The following is a 25,038-nucleotide window of genomic DNA, read 5'->3' as shown; positions in this document are numbered from 1 at the left end:
CTTCTTGGTCTTTGATTCTTGTCTCATATCACATATCAGATGAGATGGAACAGGTTGTGTTTCGAATGCATAGCGTGGTTTTCTTATGCTGATTTATTTTTCTAACGAATAACATATCTTCGTAGAACTTTTAGAACAGCCGTTTGTATATTGTCTCCATCTCTGGGAAGCAGCCTATCCATTAAAATTCTTGAGAATTTCTTAGAGCGCGGACTGTTATTCATTTTCATTTGCTAGAGATTGGTTCCAGGAATACTCTACTGAGTTTAAACACTTCCGCTGGCCACCAAACTCCCCAGACAAGAACACGCTCACAAATGAAATTCACCCAAACAGATATCTCATCATTTTTTGGTCATCCAACGCTACCGTGAGTTGCAACATCATGTCTGAAAAACATTATCGCACAATTATCATGGTATACACCTTTAACAAGAAGATCTTCACTGTGTTCTACTGGAAATTTTACACGATTTCCCAAGGTACTAGTCCGTTTTGTCACTACTTCCGTTATCGATTTTGAAAATGTCTTTGTCACGAACAACAATTTTAAAAAAAACCGGTTTCTTCAGCTCGTTTTTTATGTAATCCTGTGAAGCATCTTCCCTACAAAATAAATAGCTTTTTACGGTAAAGTTTCTGAACCAACGATCGATAAATATGGGAATCATTTTCCACTGTACCTGTTCTAGCATAATGATGATTCTGATAAGATTTCGACGTTATTGAGCCTATCTGGGATGCCTTGCAACGTGCTGTTCAGAAGAGATCTCCACCCCCTCGCACTCTTACGGATTTATGGACGGCCTTGCAGGATTCATGGTGTCAGTTTCCTCCAGCACAACTTCAGAAATTAGCTGCGTCGATGCCACGTCGTGTTGCGGCACTTCTGCGTGCTCTCGGGGGCCCTACGCGACATTAGGCAGGTGTACCAGTTTTTTTTGGCTTTTCAGTGTACATGAGTACCTTTCCTAACCTGAAAGGTAACAATCTTTGTGTTAATCACAGTTTTGTAGTTAGCAGTCTGGGACCGGCAAGTTTTTTCCACATTACAATCACCACCACATTACCTTCATCACAACGTAAGTTGTGAGGTTAGGAGCTAAACAGCGTCCATGTACCAAAACGTTTGGAGTCATATGGAACATACACTCTACGGCAAAAAATACGCATCACGAAAGAGTTATGCAAATTGGTCACAAATTGGTATTCACACAGGTATCTGACGATGCCTCACAGACACGCGCGTGAACAATATAAGCAGGTTCAGAGAGGGCATGTAGTTGAGCTCAAATAAGCCGGTTACAGTAATCGGCGAATCGCTCGATAGTTGAATAGGAGGAGTGCCATTATTCGACCACGTTGCCAGAAGTGGGTGAACCATGCCCAAACACGGCTTCAAGAAGGAATCGGTCGACCTAGAGAGACGACAGAAAGAGAGGGTCGAGCAATCGTCAGAGAGGCACTCGTCATTATCATCGATCCGCCGCGTAATTGGTACTTCGATGACCACAAGAACTATTAACAGGCGGCTGAGAGAGAAGGGGGCTGAGTTCACGGCGCCTCTGCGTCGACCGTCACTCACCTCTGTACGCCAGCTAGACCGTTTGCAGTGGTGTCGGGCACATTCGACCTGAAACCTCATTGAATGTAGCAGAATTAGCTTCAGTGATGAGTCCCGCTTCGAATTCAGCCTCGACGACCAGGGAAGACGTATCTGGAGACGCTGCATAACACCGTCGCCCGCCAACCAGGTGTGATCGTCTGGGGTGCCAATTCATTTGATAGCAGCCCCCACTGTTTGCCACCCGCGGCCCCCTCACAGCACGGCGGTACGTCGGCGGCACTGTACGCCGCGTTTTGTTGCCACCCTGGGCTTACATTTCAGCAAGGTAATGTGCGAGAGTTTATACTACTTGTCTTTGTGCTCGTCTCCACTATTCAGGACGTTTGGAGCATTATTATGGGTAGGGTCCTCCAACCAGTTTGGGATTTTGAAGGCCTAACGCGGCAAGTGGACAGAATTTGGCACGATTTCCGTGAGGAGGACATCTAACAACTCTATCAATAACATGCCCAAAAATGCTTGCGTAAGGGCCAGAGGTGGACCGACGCGTTGTTAACTTGCTCAATTTGTGAAGCTCTTTCTCTTGAATAAATCATCTAATTTTTCTGAAATTGTAATAATTTGTTTGTCTGTACAGGATTCCGTCCCATTCAGATAATGTCTTCGAGGTGCGTCTTTGAATATATTTAGTGTCTAGACTGACAGGTTTCTCGAAAAAGATTGTAATTATATGAAATTAGAATTTTTGTAAATGCAAAATGGTCATATGTGAAAATCCTTGGCGATCCCATACGTAGAGGCGGCGGTTCTCCTTTTAACACAAAATGTCTAACTTCTGCAAATTTCTGAGCTCTTAGCACGTTTCGACGGTTGAGGTCCATTATCACTTCACTTGGTATGTATCAGTTCAGTGCACATTATATTTACTCTTTTGTTCCGTGTGTCACATTAAACCTAAAGGATCTCATGTTTTGTAGGGAAGGCACAGACGGCTTTTATCTGAGCTGCTTTCGTTAAGTCTGCCTTACCCTATCTCCAATACTCATCTGCTGAATCTACGACACGAAAGCTTTTCTTTCTTGAAAGAACGTCGTACTTCATTAATGACCAATGAGTTTTAACGATTTTTATAAACACACAACAGATATTTGTCTTGTGGCAAGTTACCATTTAAGTGCAGCATAAGTGAACCTTCACCACAACTGAAAAGAAAACAAATTACAGAAACTTAGTCAGTGGTTCAATGTCCATTATGACTTACGTGCGGTTAAAATTTTCTACACGAAGAGCGATGTCTAAAATACAAATATGCCCGCCAAACGACGAGCCCATCAATTACATAATCATACTACGTTCTTGCTTTATAAAATCGCCATCCCACTGAAAATCTATCTATTCATCTTGTAGTACATAAATGACAGTATCAGCAGCTGGAATTTTCTGTAATTTTTTTAAGTAACTACAAAATGCGTTTGCAGAAACTCTAATTTTGTGTCACGGACGGGTGGTGGTGGTAGTGGTGGTGGTGGTGGTGGTAGTCGTCGTCGCCACCGCCGCCGCCGCCGCCGCCGCCGCCGCCGCCGCCACCACCACCACCACTGCTTGCCACAAGTTTTGCCAGTCAGTGCGCCATCGTGCGCTTCACATACACAAGGTCTCCCGTCTTATATCGATAAAAGTAGGGAAATTTTCTCCGGTCGAGAAACAAGCGTCATAATCAAGTTCACAGAAGTTGTAACCGAAATCGGAAAGGAATACGCATTTTAATTAAAATTACTATTTTTATGTAAAAATTTCACTTGACTCACAAAAAAACACATTTCATACAATTTTATACAAGAAACTTCCCAATATCACTAGGACAAGGCAAAGCGCAATTTCTAAGACAATGTGCACAGCATCTGCACACCGAGAAGTTAAAAGGAAATCCGACATACATCCTCTTACACATTTATATTCAGCAACATTCGTTTTAAATTGATTTACAATCGCTAAAATAAGTGAATGGATCGACAGGGAATGAAATCGATGAAGACGTAATGAGATTAAATGAGATCAAAGAAAACTGGCGAAAAATTCGAAACGCGCAGAGTAATAAATAACTCGTGAACAATGAGGACAAGAATGCACTTCTCGACCCCTAACTTACTGCAGGTGGTGCATTCTCGTGGCCAACTTCTTTTATCTTTCGTAAACTTGTGCATGTGTACCCTTATTCCGCAATAATTCATACGTATTAACTGTCGTGTATTAAGTAAATGTATTTTCAGTCTTTATGTTCCTTTGTGTTATTATTTTAATATTTTAACCTCTCGTGAATGTCTCTTCCACTTATACGAGGACGATGAAATTGCGCTTATTGTCGGATGGCTGATAAAGTAACGTTCCCTAATGCTTCACTGGATGTCAAGATGATCTGTATTTCGGATCGAAACTGGCTACCCAAATAATTAACATAGCAAGTCACCTGGACGGTGTCTCTTTTTTCCATTATGATCTGTATAATTTGTTTTCCTTGCCCCCTAACGGCACGCGAAGACGAATGAGCAGCGCCTTTGCTTAAATACGGCATGCGGCATCCTGCTTAGATAATCTTGAGGTGAGACAGAATCAGTATGAACTACCATGTGTATTGGTTACAAAGAGACACAAAACAGGCACCTCCTCTTCACCTGTTCTTTTTTTTCTTCCTTAGAGATACTGAAAACAGTAGATTGACGTTACTGCCTTTGCAAAATAGTGTAAACTGCAGTCTTAGCGTAAGAGGCAATAAGTAAAAACCGGTGCAATGCGCTCGGTTCTTCCACCTCCGCCTCTGATAACGAAACTGTTTCTGCTAACTTGTAAATCGTAGCTGGTAGTAGTAAACCCCCTTCACCACTTATCACTGACAGCTATCGCAGTACAATGTCCTGCAAAGCTGTTGCTTAGTCGATGGCACATACGCAACCGGCCGCGTCACGATGATGTGATGTCACCACGAGGAGCTGGAGGACTCACACGCTCTTGCACAACTCTCGCCATCCTGAGTTTTAGGCAAGGACCGTTCTTACAGTTTTCATGCTTGAAAGAGAATTTGTGCACCAGCGTATTTCACGTGTCACAACAACTACAACAGATTAGCCAAGACGTGCATCACAGCACGTTTGTACGACAAACACAATAGAAAAAAAATTAAAAATAAGGCAGTCACTAAAGACGCAGACAAAAATTGTGTACACGAGGTGAAGTCGCAGCGTGGCAAACACAACAACCCCTCTGTCTCTCTCTCTCTCTCTCTCTCTCTCTGTCTGTCTGTCTGTCTGTCTGTCTGTGTGTGTGTGTGTGTGTGTGTGTGTGTGTACCGAACTGAAAGACCATCACCCAGACTATATTAGGGTACATGAGGACGCTGTCCGGTATATTTCGCTGAATACGCAATACAACTGCAGTGAGTGCGATACGCGCATGCTATACAGAAAAACCAACAATATGTTTTACTTATTTTATTTAGCTTATGTATTTATCATATTCCGTGTACCCACTCGAGCCAAAGTTACTTAGCCATGGAACGAGTCAGTACATAGATTACAAAACGCTGATCACAAAATTTATAAACAAAATAAATAATTAACAAAACACGAAAAATAGTAATCGAATAAATATCACATTACTGAGAAAAGTTGTCAACTGCTAACGAGAAATTCCTGTACAGAATAGAAAGAGTGAGTCACAAGGAAATCTTCAACTTGGATTTGAATACTTCGGATTTATGACTCAACTCTTTTAAGGCCGCTGGAAGCGTACTGAAAATGAAACCCGCTGAATAATAAACCACTTTCCATCCAGTGCTTACGGAAGTGTTTTTGTTGTTGTTGCGGTCTTCACTCCAAAGACTGGTTTGATATTGCTCTCCATGCTACTCTATCTTGTGCAAGCCTCTTGATTTCCGAGTAACTACCGCAACCTACATCCTTCTGAATCTGCTTAGTCTACTCATCTGTAAGATTTTTAGCCCCCGCTAAATTGGTAATCCCTTGCTGCATCCGAACGCGTCCTACCAACCGATCCCTTCTTCTGGTCGAGTTGTACCAAAAATTCCTCTTCTTCCCAATTCTATTCAGTACCTCCTCATTAGTTACCTGATCTACCCATCTACTCTTAAGCATTCGTTATCCAAGTGTATTTAGTTTTTCTGTCTAGCGTTCACTGATTGAACGTTGCGCATTGTTTCCTGACTGAGTCCATACTGCCAACAAGTTGTACGATGTAGTGTATGCGGAAGATTCACGAAGTTACTAATCCCGAGACTTCCATACCACCGCCTACACAAATCCGCGAACTGAAACCGCAGATCAGGCCGTCCGCCCATTTCTGGCCTAACAATATGCTTGACGAGTGCACAAAGTCGCCCCGAAATATAACACCATACCAGATAACGAGATTGAAAGTAAAAAAAGTCTTGGCGTTCCACAGTCATGGACACCGTAGATGATTCTCATAGTGAGGACAGCAACAGTAAGGTTTTAAGCACGATGTGAGCGTGATACTTCCGACAAAGCCTGCATCTACCTTCTAGTACTAAGAATTTAAAATGTTCCACTTAACTGACAGTTTCACCACGTTTAGGTAATAAAATGTCGTATTTACAAGAAGCGCATGTAAGAAGCTGTAAACACTGTGTTTGGTTAGACTAAAGAGTTAATCTGTTCTCCGAAAGTCATGTGTTGCTGTTACTGACTACCTCATTAGCTACATCATTTATATTACATTCCACATTTTTCACAATGACACTTGTCATTTGCAAGGACAACAATTTTTCTGTTATTTGTCATGTAAAGTGGCAGATCGGTGTCATATATACCTCAACAAAAAGCAGTGGACGCTGAACAGAACCCTGTGGGAACCCCCACCCCCACTTTACATGATTAGAGATTAGAGAAATACTAGTTCCATGGATCATGAATACGATATTTCGTAAGGATGTGGAACGAGTCAAATTTTCCCAGAGACTTTCAAACCTCTTCTTTTTTGTGGACACTGGCGGACAAATTCCACTCCTACTTCACAGATACTAAGTGAACCATTGTTGGCTTTTTCCCTAATCCCATAACGTTCCAGACTACGAAAAAGTATTCTACGGACTACACATTCAAATGCTTTTCTTGAATCAAACAACCTAGCTGCAGCCTTCAACACATAGTTTAGCCTTTCTAGGTCTCATGCACATAGGAAAGATTTTTTTTCTGTGTATACTTCCTTCGTGGCGGCAAACAGATTCTGACAGCAAATTATGTGTGCTGAGATGAGCCCTAAGTCTCCTATTTACTGATCAGCCAAAAAATTATTACTATTGCCCACCGCGGCATTGGATTCCACCAGGTGGCAATGCGGGCATGGATTCCACCAGGTGGCAATGCGGGCAAGTAACGCAGTAACAGAAGTATGTAAACGTAGCAGACACAAAAGGGGGATCACCCTAGAGAAAACACAATGCAGAAATCCAATGACATATTCGACTTTGACAATGGGCAGATAGTTATTACCCAGACCCCGTGAAAGAGTATTTAGAAAACGGCGAAGCTGGTCGAATGTTCTCTTACTACTATCGTGAGCCTCTACTTAAAGACTTTTTTTGGAACTTTGTGGTAAGGTCGTATGGGACCAAACTGCTGAGGTCATCGGTCCTTAGGCTTACACGCTACTTATCTAACTTAAACTAACTTAGGCTGAGGACAACGCACACACCCATGCCCGAGGGAGGACTCGAACCTCCGACGAGGGGAGCCGCGCGAACCCTGGCAAGGGGCCCTAGACCGCACGGCTATACTTAAAGAGGTAGAAGGACAGTCAAGCTACCACTAGGCGCTGAATGGTTGGACGTCCACAACTCTTGACAGCACGTGGGGTTCGGAGGCTGGTCTGCTCCATAACGTTGGATAGTTGGTGATCTGTGGCATCTCTGCCGAAAGAGCGCAATGCTGGTGCAGGTACAAGTGTTTCGGAGCACACCGTTCATCCTACTTTGTTGAATACAGAGCTTCGCGGCAGCCGACCCCTACGTGTTCACAAGTTGACTCAAGGATATCGTCAAATACGGCTGCAGTGGGCACAGCAGCATCGAGATTCGACCGTCGGTCAATGGAAACGTGTCGGCTCTTCAGGTGAATCACATTTTTGCTACACTAGGTCGACGGTCGTCTCCACAAACGGCGACACTAACAAGCTCCCAAGTTGCTTAAATGCTAAAGCTCTCTTGGAGAGTTCGCATGTTGGTTACTGTGTAAACTGTGTGCAGTGGAATCATGAAAAGAATTAATCATACTAATGCTATCCAATACTAGGAACAAATTACCGACATGCTTGATATGAAAGTGAAATCTGGGTCCAGGACAGAGGGTTCGTGGATATATTCCATAACATAATAATTCTTCCTCTTAGGTAAAATATTCCGGAGGTAAAATAGTCCCCCATTTGGATTTCCGGGCGGAGACTACTCAGGAGGACGTTCTACAGGTTGGAGCGTGGAATGTCAGATCCCTTAATCGGGCAGGTAGATTAGAAAATTCAAAAAGGGAAATGGATAGGTTAAAGTTTGATATAGTGGGAACTAGTGAAGTTCGGTGGAAGGAAGAACAAGACTTCTAGTCAGGGGAATACAGGGTTATAAATACAAAATCAAATAGGGGTAATACACGAGTAGGTTTAATAATGAATAAAAAAATAGGAGTGCGGGTAAGCTACTACAAACAGCATAGTGAATGCATTATTGTGGCCAATGTAGATACGAAGCCCACGCCTACTACAGTAGTACAAGTTTATATGCCAACGATCTCTGCAGATGATGAAGAAATTGATGAAATGTATGATGAGATAAAAGAAATTATTCAGGTAGTGAAGGGAAACGAAAATTTAATAGTCATGGGTGACTGGAATTCAACAGTAGGAAAAGGAAGAGAAGGAAACGTAGTAGGTGAATATGGAATGGGGGGCAAGGAATGAAAGAGGAAGCCGCCTGGTAGAATTTTGCACAGAGCATAACTTAATCATAACTAACACTTGGTTCAAGAATCATGAAAGAATGTTGTATACATGGAAGAAGCCTGGAGATACTGGAAGATGTCAGATAGATTACATAATGGTAAGACAGAGATTTAGGAACCAGGTTTTAAATTGTAAGACGTTTCCAGGGGCAGATGTGGACTCTGACCACAATCTATTGGTTATGAACTGTAGATTAAAACTGAAGAAACTGCAAAAAGGTGGGAATTTAAGGAGATGGGACCTGGATAAACTGAAAGAACCAGAGGTTGTACAGAGTTTCAAGGAGAGCATAAGGGAACAATTGACAGGAATGGGGGAAAGAAATACAGTAGAAGAAGAATGGGTAGCTTTGAGGGATGAAGTAGTGAAGCCAGCAGAGGATAAAGTAGGTAAAAAGATGAGGGCTAGTAGAAATCCTTGGGTAACAGAAGAAATATTGAACTTAATTGATCAAAGGAGAAAATATAAAAATGCAGCAAATGAAGCAGGCGAAAAGGAATACAAACGTCTCAAAAATGAGATCGACAGGAAGTGCAAAATGGCTAAGCAGGGATGGCTAGAGGAGAAATGTAAGGATGTAGAGGCTTGTCTCATTAGGGGTAAGATAGATACTGCCTACAGGAAAATTAAAGAGACCTTTGGAGAAAAGAGAACCACTTGTATGAATATCAAGAGCTCAGATGGAAACCCAGTTCTAAGCAAAGAAGGGAACGCAGAAAGGTGGAAGGAGTATATACAGGGTCTATACAAGGGCGATGTACTTGAGGACAATATTACGGAAATGGAAGAGGATGTAGATGAAGATGAAATGGGAGATATGATACTGCGTGAAGAGTTTGACAGAGCACTGAAAGACCTGAGTCGAAACAAGGCCCCGGGAGTAGAAAACATTCCATTAGAACTATTGACGGCCTTGGGAGAGCCAGTCCTGACAAAACTCTACCATCTGGTGAGCAAGATGTATGAGACAGGCGAAATACCCTCAGACTTCAAGAAGAATATAATAATTCCAATCCCAAAGAAAGCAGGTGTTGACAGATGTGAAAATTACTGAACTATCAGTTTAATAAGCCACGGCTGCAAAGTACTAACACGAATTCTTTACAGACGAATGGAAAAACTGGTAGAAGCCGACATCGGGGAAGATCAGTTTGGATTCCGTAGAAATGTTGGAACGCGTGAGGCAATACTGACCCTACGACTTATCTTAGATTAAGGGAAATGTTGATGCAGATCACAGCTGTCACGGTGCCCTCGATTACTACCAAGAAACCTTACATCCACAGGCCTCATGGAAGCTCACGTCAACCCCGTCACTAGGAAGTAGCGCCGGTAGTTTCAAAATGTCTCTTGAAGACACAATTAGGGAAGTCTTTGCTGTGAAAGTAGTCTCGACTCCTTCACACGTGTACTGGAATCATTTACGTGCCACTGAGGTAAGGAATTCATTTTTAAACTGTGTTTGTAATTTCGCATTAGCTTAGTGGAAGTGACAAGACGCGGACTGGCCGCGGGGGATAGGAGCGGCTCGCCAGTTCTGGCGTATAGGCCCTTGACATACTCATCAGTCAGCTGTGCCAGTATCACACGTGATGGCACCTGAGACAGTTTGTGAATGACATTATGAGTCCTTTTTTAGGCCATGAGGAAAGGATAGGTTAGAAAGCCCGTTGTTTTGCGACGCCTTCTATACCATTACTTATTAAATTTGCCTTCTATTGTACCTCTGCTGTGCCAACTCATTTTGACGTTTCTTTACCCTGTTTGCTTTTACAAGTACAATTACAGCCGCATATTGATGGTGTTGGTTTCTGCATCGTTAGATGTTACTTATGTCCAAACACCTATCTGCTTCAGCGACATGTTTCCTCAATAAGGAAGCACATGAAGTCGCAGAGCTTGGAGGTTTCACCATTTAAAATTATTTCTTGGCTTCCGCGTAGAGGATGCGTTTTGTCTCTTACTTCTAGAGTTTGGTGTGAATATTGGGCGGTCTTGGGTTCATACTATGTAGTTGATGCATATGGCTGTAGATGCGCAGTCAGTTCCAGGATAAAGAAATACCTTTCCGAATTTTTCGCGCGCTGCTTCGCCTGTATAGCTCATTCTGATATGGCTAAGCGTCAGCATGGGTTATGGAAGTCAGGTGTAACCCTAAAGCGGACAAAACCTGCCGTGATGTACTCGTGCTACGACGGGGTATTATGAGACACAATGAAATTGACAGGGCTGGGGGCGATTGGTTGTAGGTCTTCACCGGCTCTCTATTACTTTTGTTTGTGAATTATTAATCTTATATAAGGATTCTGCCATCACTTAATTGTAGAACAATTCCATATTTAGGGTTGAATAACAACTAAGCTGTAATAGTTCTACTAGTCCTTGTTTATTTTTAACTGGTTTTCAGCTTGTTGGGCCATCTTCAAGAATGGTCTTGCAACCATACCAATGTCACAACAGAATTTTCAGACAGAATTGCACAGCATTAAACATATGTCTGACTTAACTAACAACTGTCTACATAAGAAACAATGAAGAAAGTTGTTACAATATGTGTATTCCCCATCTGCAGAAATGTGTACTCCCCATCTGCAGCAATTGTCATATCTAAAACCAACATGTGTGCAATCCCATATTTACGAAAACTGTTCGACAAATTAGACAACTCTCAAACCTTGCAATTATAAAACTTAATTTTATGGTTCAAAATGGCTCTGAGCACTATGGGACTTAACTTCTGAGGTCATCAGTCCCCTAGAACTTAGAACTACTTAAACCTAACTAACCTAAGGACATCACACACATCCATGCCCGAGGCAGGATTCGAACCTGCGACCGTAGCAGTCGCACGGTGCCGGACTGCGCGCCTAGAACCGCGAGACCACCGCGGCCGGCTTTAATTTTGTGTTAGAGGCACAGCAGCTCACGCTTTATTCGACGAACGCAGCTGGAGATTCCACAAGTTAGACTCCACCTTTGCCGAACATGGCCAGAAGGAAGGACACAGATACGAAGTCCACACACAAGTGCTAAATACAGCCAAGAAAGAAAGAAAACTAAGCCTGTTAGAAGCACTTGAAGTACAAAAACATTTAGCTTAAAGCCCCCAGCAGATTCTAAATGATCAATTGCAGCTGATCACATCCTCACTTTAAGGCTTCATACGATGCAATCAACCAGTCACATATCCACAGATCGTCACAATGAAACATACTGCTACACAAAATCAGAAAACAGAATTTTATTTTCTTCTCCTTGCTTACCTCTCAAACTTAAACACTATAACAATATAACTTGTAATACTGTATTTCAATAATGTACTGTGTTTAGTACTGTCCGCTGGGTAAACTGTGATTTACAACGTAAAAGAAGTTTGTTGCACAACATACATCAAGATTGCTCAGGCTCACAGTTTCTCGTCCAATGTCACGATCTAATAACCTTTGGGATTATAATCGTACAACCAGTAATACTGTAATATTAAGCAGTTTAGTTTTTTTATTGCGTTTAATATTGTCCATTGTGTGAAGTGTAATTTACAACGTTAAAAAATGGTGCAGCCATTCTGTGCAATTGGATTTATCTTTGCTTACAATATTTGGTTGCCTAAGAGCTACTGTCCCTTCCGGAGGCTACTCAGTTGTTCCCTGAAGATGGCCCAATAAGCCGACAATTAGTTAGATATAAACAAAAATCAGTACAACAAAAATAGACTACTTGTTATTCAACCTTAAACCTCTATTATTTCTTACTTTTATTTCTCCCACTTCGACTATTCCCCATGATGCACGTTCTTGCTTAATTTCTGAGATATCCATTTCCATTACATCACGGAATTTGACTACTACCACATTTGAGTTGAGAGAGTTGTGCACGTCAGATGTTTTGTTTAATTTAACCAGTTTCTCCAATTTTCTCAGTAATTCCATCTACTATGATCTGTCAGTTTCAACTAGCAGGGTCTATTTGCTGCCGAAGAAACGCCCATGTAAAGAGAGGAAGCAATGTGCAGTGTAACTTTAAAGTTTCATATGTGTGTTTCTACAATGCTGTCACAGGGTTCCCCGCGAAGCATTTCCATGGAAACTGGCTCATCAGATTTGGTGATAAACCAACCACATCCGTGGCCAGTATTGTTCTCTTTTCTGTTAATGCCAAACAGCACCCTGCTTTCGACATCACAGAGAATACGATAAGTTTTCTTTCTACGGATAACAACATCACACATCATGAGTGTTAGAAATCATGCATTTCACAAGAATATTTCGAGACGACCAGTCATGTTGGTGGCATGAGCTGTTCCCTTCGAAGCGGCATCCTCTTTCAGACCAACTACTCCATTATTTCTTGTCGCACTCTGTAAGCTTAGGGAATCTGCGACATCAACATTTCCCTAGTACTTCACTGGCTTTTCTCCTTTCATTTTTATATTTTTGATTTCGTCCTTTCTGCTTTTATCTTTGATTTTGACTATCTTCGGCTAATTATTTTGCTAACATGTTCTGCATTTTGTTTATTTCATGTGGATATTACTTCGTAGTCTGCAGGTGTTTAACACAGATACTCCTAAGGACATTCCTAAATTGTGAAAAACAATTACAGCCTTTTTCCGCTCTCAAAATTTCTGCTGTAACGCCTTACAAAATTTCTATACTCTCCCTCTGTTTTTCTTTTTTTTTTCTTTTTGCAGACATCTGTTTATGGTTCCACATATGTATGTAAATTTTCTTAGTTTTTTTCTATATACTTGCAGTATTTGTAAGTAATACCACAACCCCTGCAAATAAAATGTAAAAAAGGACGGAAAACAGTCCACTGTCTTCCCACAGCACCATCACGTTAAGCTAAAAGTCGAATATTTAACTTCTTCTGACACTCGTATACACAGGCGGAAAAGTGCTCCAATCGGAGCACAAAATATATACGAATATGTTCCTGATTATTTAAAAGACTCCGACTGAAATGTGGGGTACCATCTACCTCATTCTACACAGAAGAGCCAAAGAAACTGGTACACCAGTCTAATATCCTGTAGGGCCCTCGCGAGTGCGGAGACGACGTGGCATGGATTAGACTAATGTCTGAAATAGTGCTGGAGGGAACTTACGCCATGAATCCTGCTGGAGAGTCCATAAATCCGTAGAATAAGAGGGGATGGAGATCTCTTCTGAACAGCACATTGCAAAGCACCCCAGATATGCTCAATAACGGAAATGTCTGTGCAGTTTTGTGGCCAGCGGAAGTAATTAAACTCAGAAGAGTGTTCCTCTGCAATTCTGGACGTGTAGGGTGTCGCATTGTCCTGGTGGAATTGCCCAAGTCCACCGGAATGCACAGTGGGCATTAGGGTGCTGACGTGTGTGTTACCTGTCAGAGTCGTACCTAGACGTATCAGGGGTTTCATACCACTCCAACTGCACACGCCCCACACCATTAGAGAGCCTCCACCAGCTTGAACAGTCCCCTGCTCACATGCAGAGTCCATGGATTCGTGAGGCTGTCTCCATACCCCTACACGTCCATCCGCTTGATAGAATTTGAAACGAGACTCGTTCGACCGAGCAACATAATTGCAGTCATCAAGAGTCAATTGCCGGTGTTGACGGGCCCAGGCGAGGCGTAAAGCTTTGTGTCGTGGCTTTGGCTCCGAAAACCCATATCGATGATGTTTCGTTGAATGCTTCGCACGCTAACACTTGTTGATGGCCCAGCATTGAAATATGCAGCAATTTGCGGAAGGGTTCCACTTCTGTTACGTTGAACGATTCTCTTCAGTCGTTGTTGGTCCCGTTCTTGCAGGATCTTTTTCAAGCCTCAGCGATGTGAGAGATTTAATGTTTTACCGGCTTCCTGATATTCACGGTACACTCGTGAAATGGTCGTAGGGGAAAATCCTCACTTCATCGCTGCCTTGGAGATGCTGTGTCCCGCCGGCCGCGGTGGTCTAGCGGTTCTGGCGCTGCTGTCCGGAACCGCGGGACTGCTACGGTCGCAGGTTCGAATCCTGCCTCGGGCATGGGTGTGTGTGATGTCCTTAGGTTAGTTAGGTTTAAGTAGTTCTAAGTTCTAGGGGACTTATGACCTAAGATGTTGAGTCCCATAGTGCTCAGAGCCATTTGAACCATTTTTTTGCTGTGTCCCATCGCTCGTGCGCCGACTACGACACCACGTTCAAACTCACTAAAATCTTGGTTATCTCTCATTGTAGCAGCAGTAGCAGATGTAACAACCGCGCCATACATTTTTTGTCTTACACTGGCGTTGCCGACCGCAGCACCGTACTCGGTCTGGTTACACATCTCTGTATTTGAATACGGATGCCTACACCACTTTCTTTGGCGCTTCTGTGTACCTTCTTCAGCACCTTTAAGAATTACCCCAAAAATTTTTTCTGCGAACATATTCGCGCCCTCTCTGACATGGAACTCACCTCGGACTCACAAAAGCTCCCCTAACAGTAACTAACTCACACCCACTAGTCCATCGCTTGAAGTCGCTCATACCCATCTAGTTCCACTTGCTCATTCTCAATCATTCATTCAGCCCAAGTCATTGTCATTCTCTCTGTCACTTTCTCCTGTGGCACAGCTACTGTCTCCTTCGTTCCGTCCTACTTCTGCTATCTCTTCTCACTGCCACCGTCTCCTCCTTGCTGCCTCTTACTGCTAATATCTCATTCTTTCCTTCCTGCTGCTGTCTCTTTCGCTGTCACTGTTTCTCTCTTCCTCGTTGTTACTGTCACACACTCTGTCTCTCATTATCGCTATCTCTCACACACTATAAGTTTATCTTTCTGTTTATTACTCCCACCATCCCCGTGACACTGTCTTCTTCACTCTTTTCCTAGCACTGTTGTCTCACTTACAGCGTATCCAAATAAACAAGTTTTTGAGCTGTTCTCGATAAAGGATAAAGATTTTTGAAAACGGGGAAATAGTTCTACACACATGTCTATAGAATACATCCTTAAAATTTGAGCAATTCGCTGTGGTTATCTATTATTTAGATTTTGCCTCATACCGGATTTTACGTGTAGACTTTTGGTGACTTTGAACCTATCTGTCCTGGAAACGGATAAAGATACCAAGGAAATTTTCAAGGCTGTTCCAGAGAGGGAATTTAGGAAATATGGTAAAAATTTCAGCCAACTGCCGTGCTTAGCCGTCTCGGAATCCTCAGCTGGATTTTGGTCCACTGGTGACGGCGAAAATGTAGTAAAAAACCGTTGCTCGGGGTTTTCCGAGGAACCGCCTATGAACTAATGGAACCTCAAAAGTCCCACAAAAGCCCATCATAGAGCACAACCACCCAGTTTGCTCCATTTGCCTAAGCAGGAGGAATTATATAATATTCACACTGAATCTGTACTGTAGGACGGCCCTTCTGTTGGATATACAAATGGTCCCTAGTCCAAGGGCTATCCTAAATACTAGCCCCATGTTTGTATCACCAGTAGCAGCCAAGGTACGAGCACTGGATAAATCCCGCTTTTATGCGCAACGTTTGGGACATATTCGGTACGCATAGTGTTGCATGCATATCGATCATCAATAATAGTTCTTGTTCTTGTCATTGTTCTGTTAAAAGTCAAACGATTTTTCCTGTCGATATCTTTAGGCTGTGTTTTTCGTATATTCTAGTTAAGAAATACATTTGCTTTATAAATTTCACCTTCTTGTTCTGCCAAACATTTGACGTCGTTCGCATGTATGAGACGATTTCGCCTATCTTTGTTTCTGGCGGTATGCGACTACGACTGCAGTACAAGCAATGCTACGCTAGTTGCGACAAATTTAGTGTGAAACAAAAACAATGGCTGAAGTACTTTAAAATTTAATGTCTGCTTCGAAGTGAACGAGGTTGTGGGAAGGAGTTGGTAGTGGGTTTGTTAAACGAGCCCATGTCTTCACTGGCCCAACGTGACGTATGAAACCATGCAAAATCTAAATTCGTGCGGACGGGTAATCCGTATCCAGATCCCTCGAATACGAATCCAGTGTCTTAACCACTGCGGCACCACGCACTGTAAGAATAAACCAAACATAGTGCCTCTGGCTAAAGTTTTCCCAGCAGAAAGGAAAGGAACCCTTATACTGCAATCCTTCAAAAGTTATAGGATTGCGCTGAAGAAAACGAGAAAGAAAGAAACTGTAATACAAGTTAAAAAACTTGCCTCTCTGAATTGTTGTATCCGGCAACGCTAAAAGGGTGCGCTTACAATGTTGCTGCAGTAATGAGTGAAAAGGGTCAGTAGACAGCAGTCAACAAGCGAACGTGAACTTGGATCACAGATTACAACGGAATCTCCTTAAAACAAAAGTTCTATTCCGTTAGAAGTTTTGCGAATAACGTGTGGAATGTATACGTATTTGCAGTTACAAGTTAAATACATTTGGTGTCAATGGCGTTCTGCTGCTTTAGAGAATCTCGAAACAGCTTTAACGTAGATTTCGGTCCACGGAAAACTAAATCGTGAGGAACTGAAATTTCCTGATACTTGTGTGTTGAACCGGGATCGGAATCCATGTTTTGATTTTCGTGGCTGTGTACGCCGCAGTACGGAAGAAGAGCAGGCTGCGGGACCAGCATCTGCTTGATCAGCTGCCCGCAGCCGTAGGTAGCGTCGGTCTGTCGACTGCAGTTACGACCACAGCAGAGGCAGCTGTTGCTGGAAATGGACGGGGGGGGGGGGAGGGGGGGGGGTGACACAGAACTTTGATCGTAGACTGCGGCTATGGCGTTCGAGCTGCTCCGGTTGCATTCAACTAGTGTTACAAATAATAGAAAGCTTGGCATCCGTGCTGTATTGTGAATGAACGGCATCAAACATGCACTGATGTCGACTGCTCTTTGGAAGCGAATTCCCAGAAATCACAAAAATTCTGTAAAAGACGCACGCAGAGGCCAAGGGCGGTGACACTTTTTAAATTTAATGAAAATTAAGGTCAGAGTTTACAGGTTATAATTAATTTTGGATAAATTTATCATTCTGAAACTTTGTATCGTCAGTAAGGTTTTGTCTACCTCTTTAAAAAAACAATGTTATTCAACCAATGGATTGATATTATCAGCAAATTACTAATAAGACTGCATTTATATCCATTGGCTTTATATTGAATTAAAAGCGAAGCCTTGAGTTCATCAATGTATTTTAAAACTTTTTACATTATTAACGAAGAACGGAAAAGCATTAGCACAACAGTTTAGTTTCGCAAATATTTAAAATAATCATACGCAACAAACAACAATGTTTGTCCTTCCACTCATCAGAAGGCATTTTATTACTGATCAGGATCAGTAAAATCTTTTCTTCGTGATTACTATTCTCTTCGTAAAGTTTCATTTCTCTTGTGTTCCTTTCTTTCCTGACTTTGCTACATATTTTAGTGCTTTATAGAATTTGAGGTGCAGGGCGGGGATGAAATCCAGAAGCTTTTGAAGATCATCGTATTCTGCTAATTTGATAGGATTCAACATGGTTCTTCGTTCCGGTTCTGGAAATTTTTTAAGTTGTCTACGCAATGGTTTTTTACTGTTAAGATCTTTTTTGGCAAAAGTCATGGGTGCAATTAAAGACTTTAAAAATAATGTAAAAGACTCTTCCTTTTTCAGTCGGGACCATGTCATCTTATGTATCCTTGGTATCTTAGACGCAAGGTATTTGCCTCGAAAGCTTTCCAATTTCACGAAAGAATCGTTCATATCAACTACTAGAAATCTGCAGCTGGGCTTTGCTACAACTCTTTATTAATATTGTCGGCCGTTGTGACCGAGCGGTTCTAGGTGCTTCAGTCCGGAACAGCGCTGCTGATACGGTCGCAGGTACGAATCCTGCCTCGGGCGTGGATGTGTGTGTTGTCCTTAGGTTAGTTAGGTTTAAGTACTTCTAAGTTCTAGCGGACTGATGACCTCAGGTGTTAAGTTCCATAGTGCTTAGAGCCATTTATTAATATTCTGAGAAAAATTTCTCATTTGGACATGTTTTGTTTGCACTTTCGACAAAAGTAAAATCCTGGTTCCACCCCATAAATGAATGACTGGTACAAAAACAAGCTGATGAACCACATTTGATCTGGCTTTTGGCTACAACGTAATTCAAAACCTAATGACTTCAATTTTAAACCACAGATAGTCATTTGAATAACTTGTTTAAAATTAAGCAACAAAAATGCTTTGTTTGCCCTTCTGTGCTCATTTGTAGTTACAATGAGCGGTGTGAAACACTTTCAAAGTGAACACCACAAAATTGGCTGCATGTTAATACAATACCTCACGAAACAGTTGTTTTGTTAGAAGCCAATGGGGTATATGCTTCATATATCCCTGTTGGCTTCCAAGGATATCATTTGGTTTTCATCGTACTTCAACTTGCTGCCACTAGATATCAACACGTGTCGAATTCTCATTTATATCCCATGGTCAGTACATTTTTATGTATGTTTCTGCACTTAACTCGTATTTTTCAAAGAGCGCACTTATCATAACCCCTTGGCCTCTGTATGCCTCAAATGAAAAAGCAACGTGATTTTAATTGATGAGGACGATATGCGTCCTTATTTTGGTTTAACGGCTTAAGTTTTTCTGGTGTGATTGGATTAAGGATGCATGCAGTACCATGTTTGTCACACGTTGCAAGTGTAGTCAGCTGCGAGCACAAACGATGACTCCCCAGTGTTCTGCCAAGGGACGGGAAATGAGAGCGCACGCCTCAACAAACTCGACAGTTTGTCGATGCACGTCTCGTGAGGCTCTGCGTGAACACGCTTCTGGCGCTACGCTTCACCGGCCCCCACTCTGAGAACGACGGGCTCGGGCGTCTTCTGGAATGGAACGATATGATCATCTCCTCACAGCGAATACTATACCTCTAGCTCCAATTTGGCAGGCGTACAACGGCAAAAACGCGAGGAAAACTCGTCATTCCACTTGAGCTTTCGTTTGGCGTAGATCGAAAAGACCTGTACTGAAAGCAATACTTCTAGGGGATATTGACGCCAACGATGAGGAAGTCATGGGTTTGGGAGTATGTCACGGACGTCCCTGAAAAGAAGTCGCAGTTTCGTGTTTCTTTCTGGTGTATTAGTTCCAAACACCGAAATACATTATGTATCAAAACGAATCAAACGATTTGGCACGTCTATATTTCCGAAACTAATAAACATATACAATGAATTTTGTATTTTGATGAACGGGAAATTCAAAATTTTTTTCATAGCTTTTCACAGATGTTCATGCCTGCTTTGAGATGCTCGGCATATGTCAATGCGGTATTCGGATTGCTCCCACGCTGCAGCGAGCATGCCTTGAGTTACAGCTCCCACAGATGCTGTTATGCAGTGTTCTCAGTTCACTCGTTGCTGTTGGTAATGGAGGCACATAAACAGTCTTTTATAAACTCCCACAAGGAATAGTCACATATAGTCAGGTCCGGTGACCGTGGAGGCAACTAATATAAGGCTGAATCATTTGGTCCAATGTAACCGATCATCGTTCAGTAATCCTTTGGTTTAAAAATTCCCGCACTTCCAGATGATAGTGTGGTGGTGCCGCATCCTGTTGGTAAATGAAGTCGTTCGAATGAGTCTACAACTGTGGGAAAAGAAAGTTCTCAAGATATGTGGTTCCTGTAAAGTGTTCTCGGCAGAGAAAAATGGACAATATACCTTTTCCCGTGAATGTGAACAAAACACATTAAATTTCAAAGAGTCCTCCTCAAGTTGTACAACTTCATGTGGTAGTTCCGTAAATGTTGCCTCGTCACCAAACATAAGCGTGGAAGAAGACTGTCAAATTCCCAAGAACGAAGTAACATAACTCCACATGTTGTTTGTCACCTTCACGAAGAGCTTGCAGTAGCTGAGTTTTGTTTGATTTCATATGTAAACGTCGACGCAACTCACGCTAGACGGACATGGGGACCATGTTCAGCTATCGAGCTGCACGGCAAGCGGATTTTTGCGGACTCCTTGTGAAACTATTGTGGATGCGTTCGACGTCTGTATCAGACCCTCGGGGACGGTCCTGCAATTTGAATTCACACCAACAACCTGTTTCTCGGAATCGTTCATGCCATCGTCTAATGCTCTGTGCTGTAGGAGGATCCACACCATACGAAGTACGAAAGTCGCGCTGAACAGCTGTTACTGACCAGCACTGCGCAAAACGTAGAACACAAAATGCTTTCTGTTGTTCCGACACCATTTCTACTAGAACTGAAGTGGGCACACACTGCTGCTATCTAGCGGGAACCATGTAAAACTCGATAGTTTGCACTTTCCAACTGTAAGTTTTTCACGCACATATCTCAAATAACATAATAGTTACGATTTTTTAACATAGGATGATTCTTTTCGATACACCCTGTACAATGGCCACTAATCGCCAGTTGAGGAGGCATGAAATATTTCAGAGCAATCAGCCATCGACTAACAGCTAACGAGTACAAAATGTATTGCGACGACTTGATTCGTCTGCTTAGGAGCGTGTTTAGGAGTAAAATTACTGTGCTACCAAGAACGTGCAACACAGATTCTAGTTGCTACAATATTTATTATTATACGTGACGTACACAAAATTAAAAATGGAACATTGTTTTACATAAAATGAAACGTTAGGTAACCATCCTTGCCCCTCAGGCAAGATGTATTCGGACATCAAGAGTCTTCCTTTTTCTAAAAAGTACTTACTGTGGGCATATTCTCATCCTAAAATGGACTAAATATATTTGGGAACTAAAAAAAAAAAAAGGATTTGGCATAAACGCGATTTGAAGTTTTTATGGGAATTAATTACTCTGAGAGCACAAAAAAATACAGAAGAGGCTGAAAGTCTGAGACTGTGATGTGACTGCAAAAGCAATCAGAGAATACTACAAACTGCATACTTCGTGTCAGGCTAAGCGACATCGTAGAAGTTATCTACCTTCTCCGTAAACGGTCTTTTGAAGCATTGCTTTAATTGATTGTAGCAGCCTAGATATCTTCCGTGCCGCTATTTTCCCACACGCTTCTGGAAGTGCTTGTACAGATCAAGGTTCTGAGATGTCTCACAAATTTAGGTGCTCTCCTAAAGAGTTGTTCTTACACTGACAGTAGGTTTGTTTTGCGTTCCTGGTCAAGAACGCGCAGCACGGTTCAGCCCATGTCGAGTTGTTTCTAGTTTCTGGATAATTTCGATATTTTTGTCGAGAGTCTCGAACGAGACACATTCGATCTCTAGTTCTGCTTGTTAGCGTTGACCGGAAGGACAGAACGCGCCCTTAATCCTCTCTCTGATGTAAAAGGGTGTAAGCGACAAAATTTAACAGCACCGTTCTCTATGCAAGTTACATTTACGTACGATCTATTCAAAGCGACAACTTGCTACACTCAAAGTAACCACGAAGAGCTGCACTGTCGCCGGCGTCGTCGCGTCGCTCCCCTTTGCCCCACTGCGGCCGTGTGTGGCTGACGCTGTGCAACGCTGCTCGACGTAGAGATGGCCGACAACGAAAACTTCGAGGAATTGGGAAATGTGTTCTAGAAAGCGAAATAATTGAATACAAATTCATTATTTTGTGAGCAGTTCACTTGCCACTCTTTACACACCTTAAAGAAGGGTTTGTGCCCTCTAGATGTTGAGTAGCTAGCAAATGTAGTGCTACAAGTTAAGTGTCAAATACTAATTATCCTAGTGACGACAAAAACAGTGGACTAATATCGGTCATTTAGCGATGCACGTAACCCCTTCCTGTTGCTGTCCCTGCCGATAAGCAGTCATCTTTTGGAACTTTTAGTTCTTCTTATTTCCGCGCATGCCAATAAAAACTGGAGAGAAATTCGGTCTTATGCAAGGCACCGTTTCATAGTTTTCTTTTACGCAGACATGTTTCACCAATTTAACTTCTGTCTTCAGTAGGATGTTTTTAAGGTAGCACATAAAGTGAAACTTCCTGGCAGATTAAAACTGTGTGCCCGACCGAGACTCGAACTCGGGACCTTTGCCTTTCGCGGGCAAGTGCTCTACCAACTGAGCTACCGAAGCACGACTCACGCCCGGTACTCACAGCTTTACTTCTGCCAGTACCTCGTCTCCTACCTTCCAAACTTTACAGAAGCTCTCCTGCGAACCTTGCAGAACTAGCAGTCCTGAAAGAAAGGATATTGCGGAGACATGGCTTAGCCACAGCCTGGGGGATGTTTCCAGAATGAGATTTTCACTCTGCAGCGGAGTGTGCGCTGATATGAAACTTCCTGGCAGATTAAAACGGTGTGCAACCTTGCAATGTTCGCAGGAGAGCTTCTGAAAAGTTTGGAAGGTAGGAGACGAGGTACTGGCAGAAGTAAAGCTGTGAGTACCGGGCGTGAGTCGTGCTTCGGTAGCTCAGTTGGTAGAGCACTTGCACGCGAAAGGCAAAGGTCCCGAGCCTTATCCTCGCGGTATTTTTGTCCAGATAGTAAGCAATGAGAATCTCGTTATACTGCTCTGCCTATCACTGAGCAATTTAGCTCATCATATTTTCATTTTTTTCCTTTAAAATTTCTTTTCACATATGAAAACGACTGTCATCTGAAATGTGTCGTTGGGTGACACTACCATTTTGATTCTTACGGAAACCGCACTCAGAAATAGTACATGCTAAAATGGACATACACGCAGGGATCGAACCCGCGATCTCCGCTATACCAGCCACTAACTAAGCCGCGACCGCAGACGACAGTTACCACACCCGGCCAGACATCAACCTAACCGCCGTGACGTTCATCGAAGTTTTAACTACGATAGCAGTACATCTAAACCACTAGACAAATTTTTTACCCCATATATATTGTTTCTTCGTACACATAATTCCAAACAAAAATTGTACACACAACAATGCACTGTTTTGTTTTCTTCCTCGCAGTAGCTTTTAACAGAGATCCTGTATGATCAGGAAGTTGTACGTATTACTTATCGGCTTTTGATAATAATACTGCTACGCAACCAGAATCGTCAGAAACTTTATAATGCATTTGAAATAAACAATATTATTCTGCAAAAAGTAATACCAAAACAGAAAGAATACCAACCGCTCGATACTGTAGATGCTGTTCAGCAAGAATTTCTAAATTTACTGAATCCGGCTGGTTTCCCGCCACGCAGTTTGAGGATTGAAGTCGGCGTTCCTGTAATGCAACTACTCGGTCTTAATCCTCCGACGCTTCGTAACGGTACCTGTTTGCGGGTTAAAATTGTGTTTAAAACTGTGACCGGTTTACTCGTTCTCTTGAAGCGAGTTCAATAACCCTATCAAGGTGTCGTTTGCAACAACTATAAATAAGGCTCAAATGATTCAAATGGCTCTGAGCACTATGGGACTAAACTTCTGAGGTCATCAGTCCCCTAGAACTTACAACTACTTAAACCTAACTAACCTAATTAACCTAAGGACATCACACACATCCATGCCCGAGGCAGGATTCGAACCTGCGACCGTAGCGGTCGCGCGGTTCCAGACTGTAGCCCCTAGAACCGCTCGACCACCAAGGCCGTAAGGCTCAAAACCTGACAATTACGTTGGCACCGATGTAAGATCACACTGTTTTTCGCATGGTCAGTTGTATGTTGTCCTACAACAAACCGGTATTACAGAGAACCATTGCATGCTGTTACCACAGAGGGCCTTGATAAGAAATTTTGTATTATGACAAGTCCATACCTTCGAAGTGGACGAAGTCGAAACAAAAGAGTCGAAATTGGTGCGCTAGGGCAATTCCCAGGGTTGACCCAGATTGGTGTCCATAGCTGAGGGGCAGCGCGGCAGAACGCCTTGGGAGGGGCCCAGGTTCGATTCCTGACCGCGTCGGAGATTTTCTCCGCTCGGAGACTGCGTGTTCTGTCCATCATCATTTCGTTCTGACTGACAGGCAAGGTGCCAACTAGAAAGACTTGTACCAGGCGACCATTCTACCCGGCGGCAGCCCTAACCGCACGCGCAGTCAACGTTCCACCAAGAGTAGGCTGTATTTCCAGTTTCCGCACTGCCGGCTTCGCCAGTAATTTATGTTTTCTTATACATTTTTTCAATGTAATATTTTACTTTGTATAACAACTAAACAAACCAAAGAATTCGCCCGTATGAAAGCGAATACAAATCCGAGAAACGAGAACTCTGGTCCCGTTTTGCTCAACGGAAACGAATTCACATCTGTGAACCGAGCAGCGAGAACGAAAAATCGAGAACTTGAGAACCCAGAACTGAGATCTGTTCTCGAGGACATTGAGAACTCGTTGGAACCGAGAACTAGATGGGTTACCACTAGCTCCTCCACTGTAATCTTGGTCTCCACTCGTGAGCAAGTTGGACTCGCATTCGGGAGGACGAAGGTTCAAACCTTAGCCATCCCACTTAGGTTTTCCGTGATGTCCGTAAATAGCTTGAGGCGAATGCTGGGATGGTTCCTTTGAAAGAGCACGGCCGGTTCCCCTCC

At 42.7% G+C, this 25,038-nt stretch overlaps 2 protein-coding genes across 4 annotated transcripts in view; one reads left to right on the top strand and one right to left on the bottom strand.

The window, feature by feature from the left end:
* The window catches only part of LOC124711507 (peptidoglycan recognition protein 1-like), a 116,964-nt gene that overhangs the window by 31,171 nt on the left and 60,755 nt on the right, over positions 1–25,038 (top strand). The window contains exon 2 of the mRNA XM_047241621.1: positions 3,046–3,187. Within this exon, the coding sequence (XP_047097577.1) occupies positions 3,046–3,187 (142 nt within the window). The remainder of the gene's footprint in view (positions 1–3,045; positions 3,188–25,038) is intronic.
* The window catches only part of LOC124711589 (trichoplein keratin filament-binding protein), a 313,083-nt gene that overhangs the window by 231,386 nt on the left and 56,659 nt on the right, over positions 1–25,038 (bottom strand). The window lies entirely within an intron of this gene.

Source organism: Schistocerca piceifrons, chromosome 8, assembly GCF_021461385.2.
Source record: "Schistocerca piceifrons isolate TAMUIC-IGC-003096 chromosome 8, iqSchPice1.1, whole genome shotgun sequence".
Lineage (NCBI taxonomy): Eukaryota > Metazoa > Arthropoda > Insecta > Orthoptera > Acrididae > Schistocerca > Schistocerca piceifrons.
Note: the sequence above shows the minus strand (reverse complement) of the source record. Positions and strands in the feature narration are given on the sequence as shown.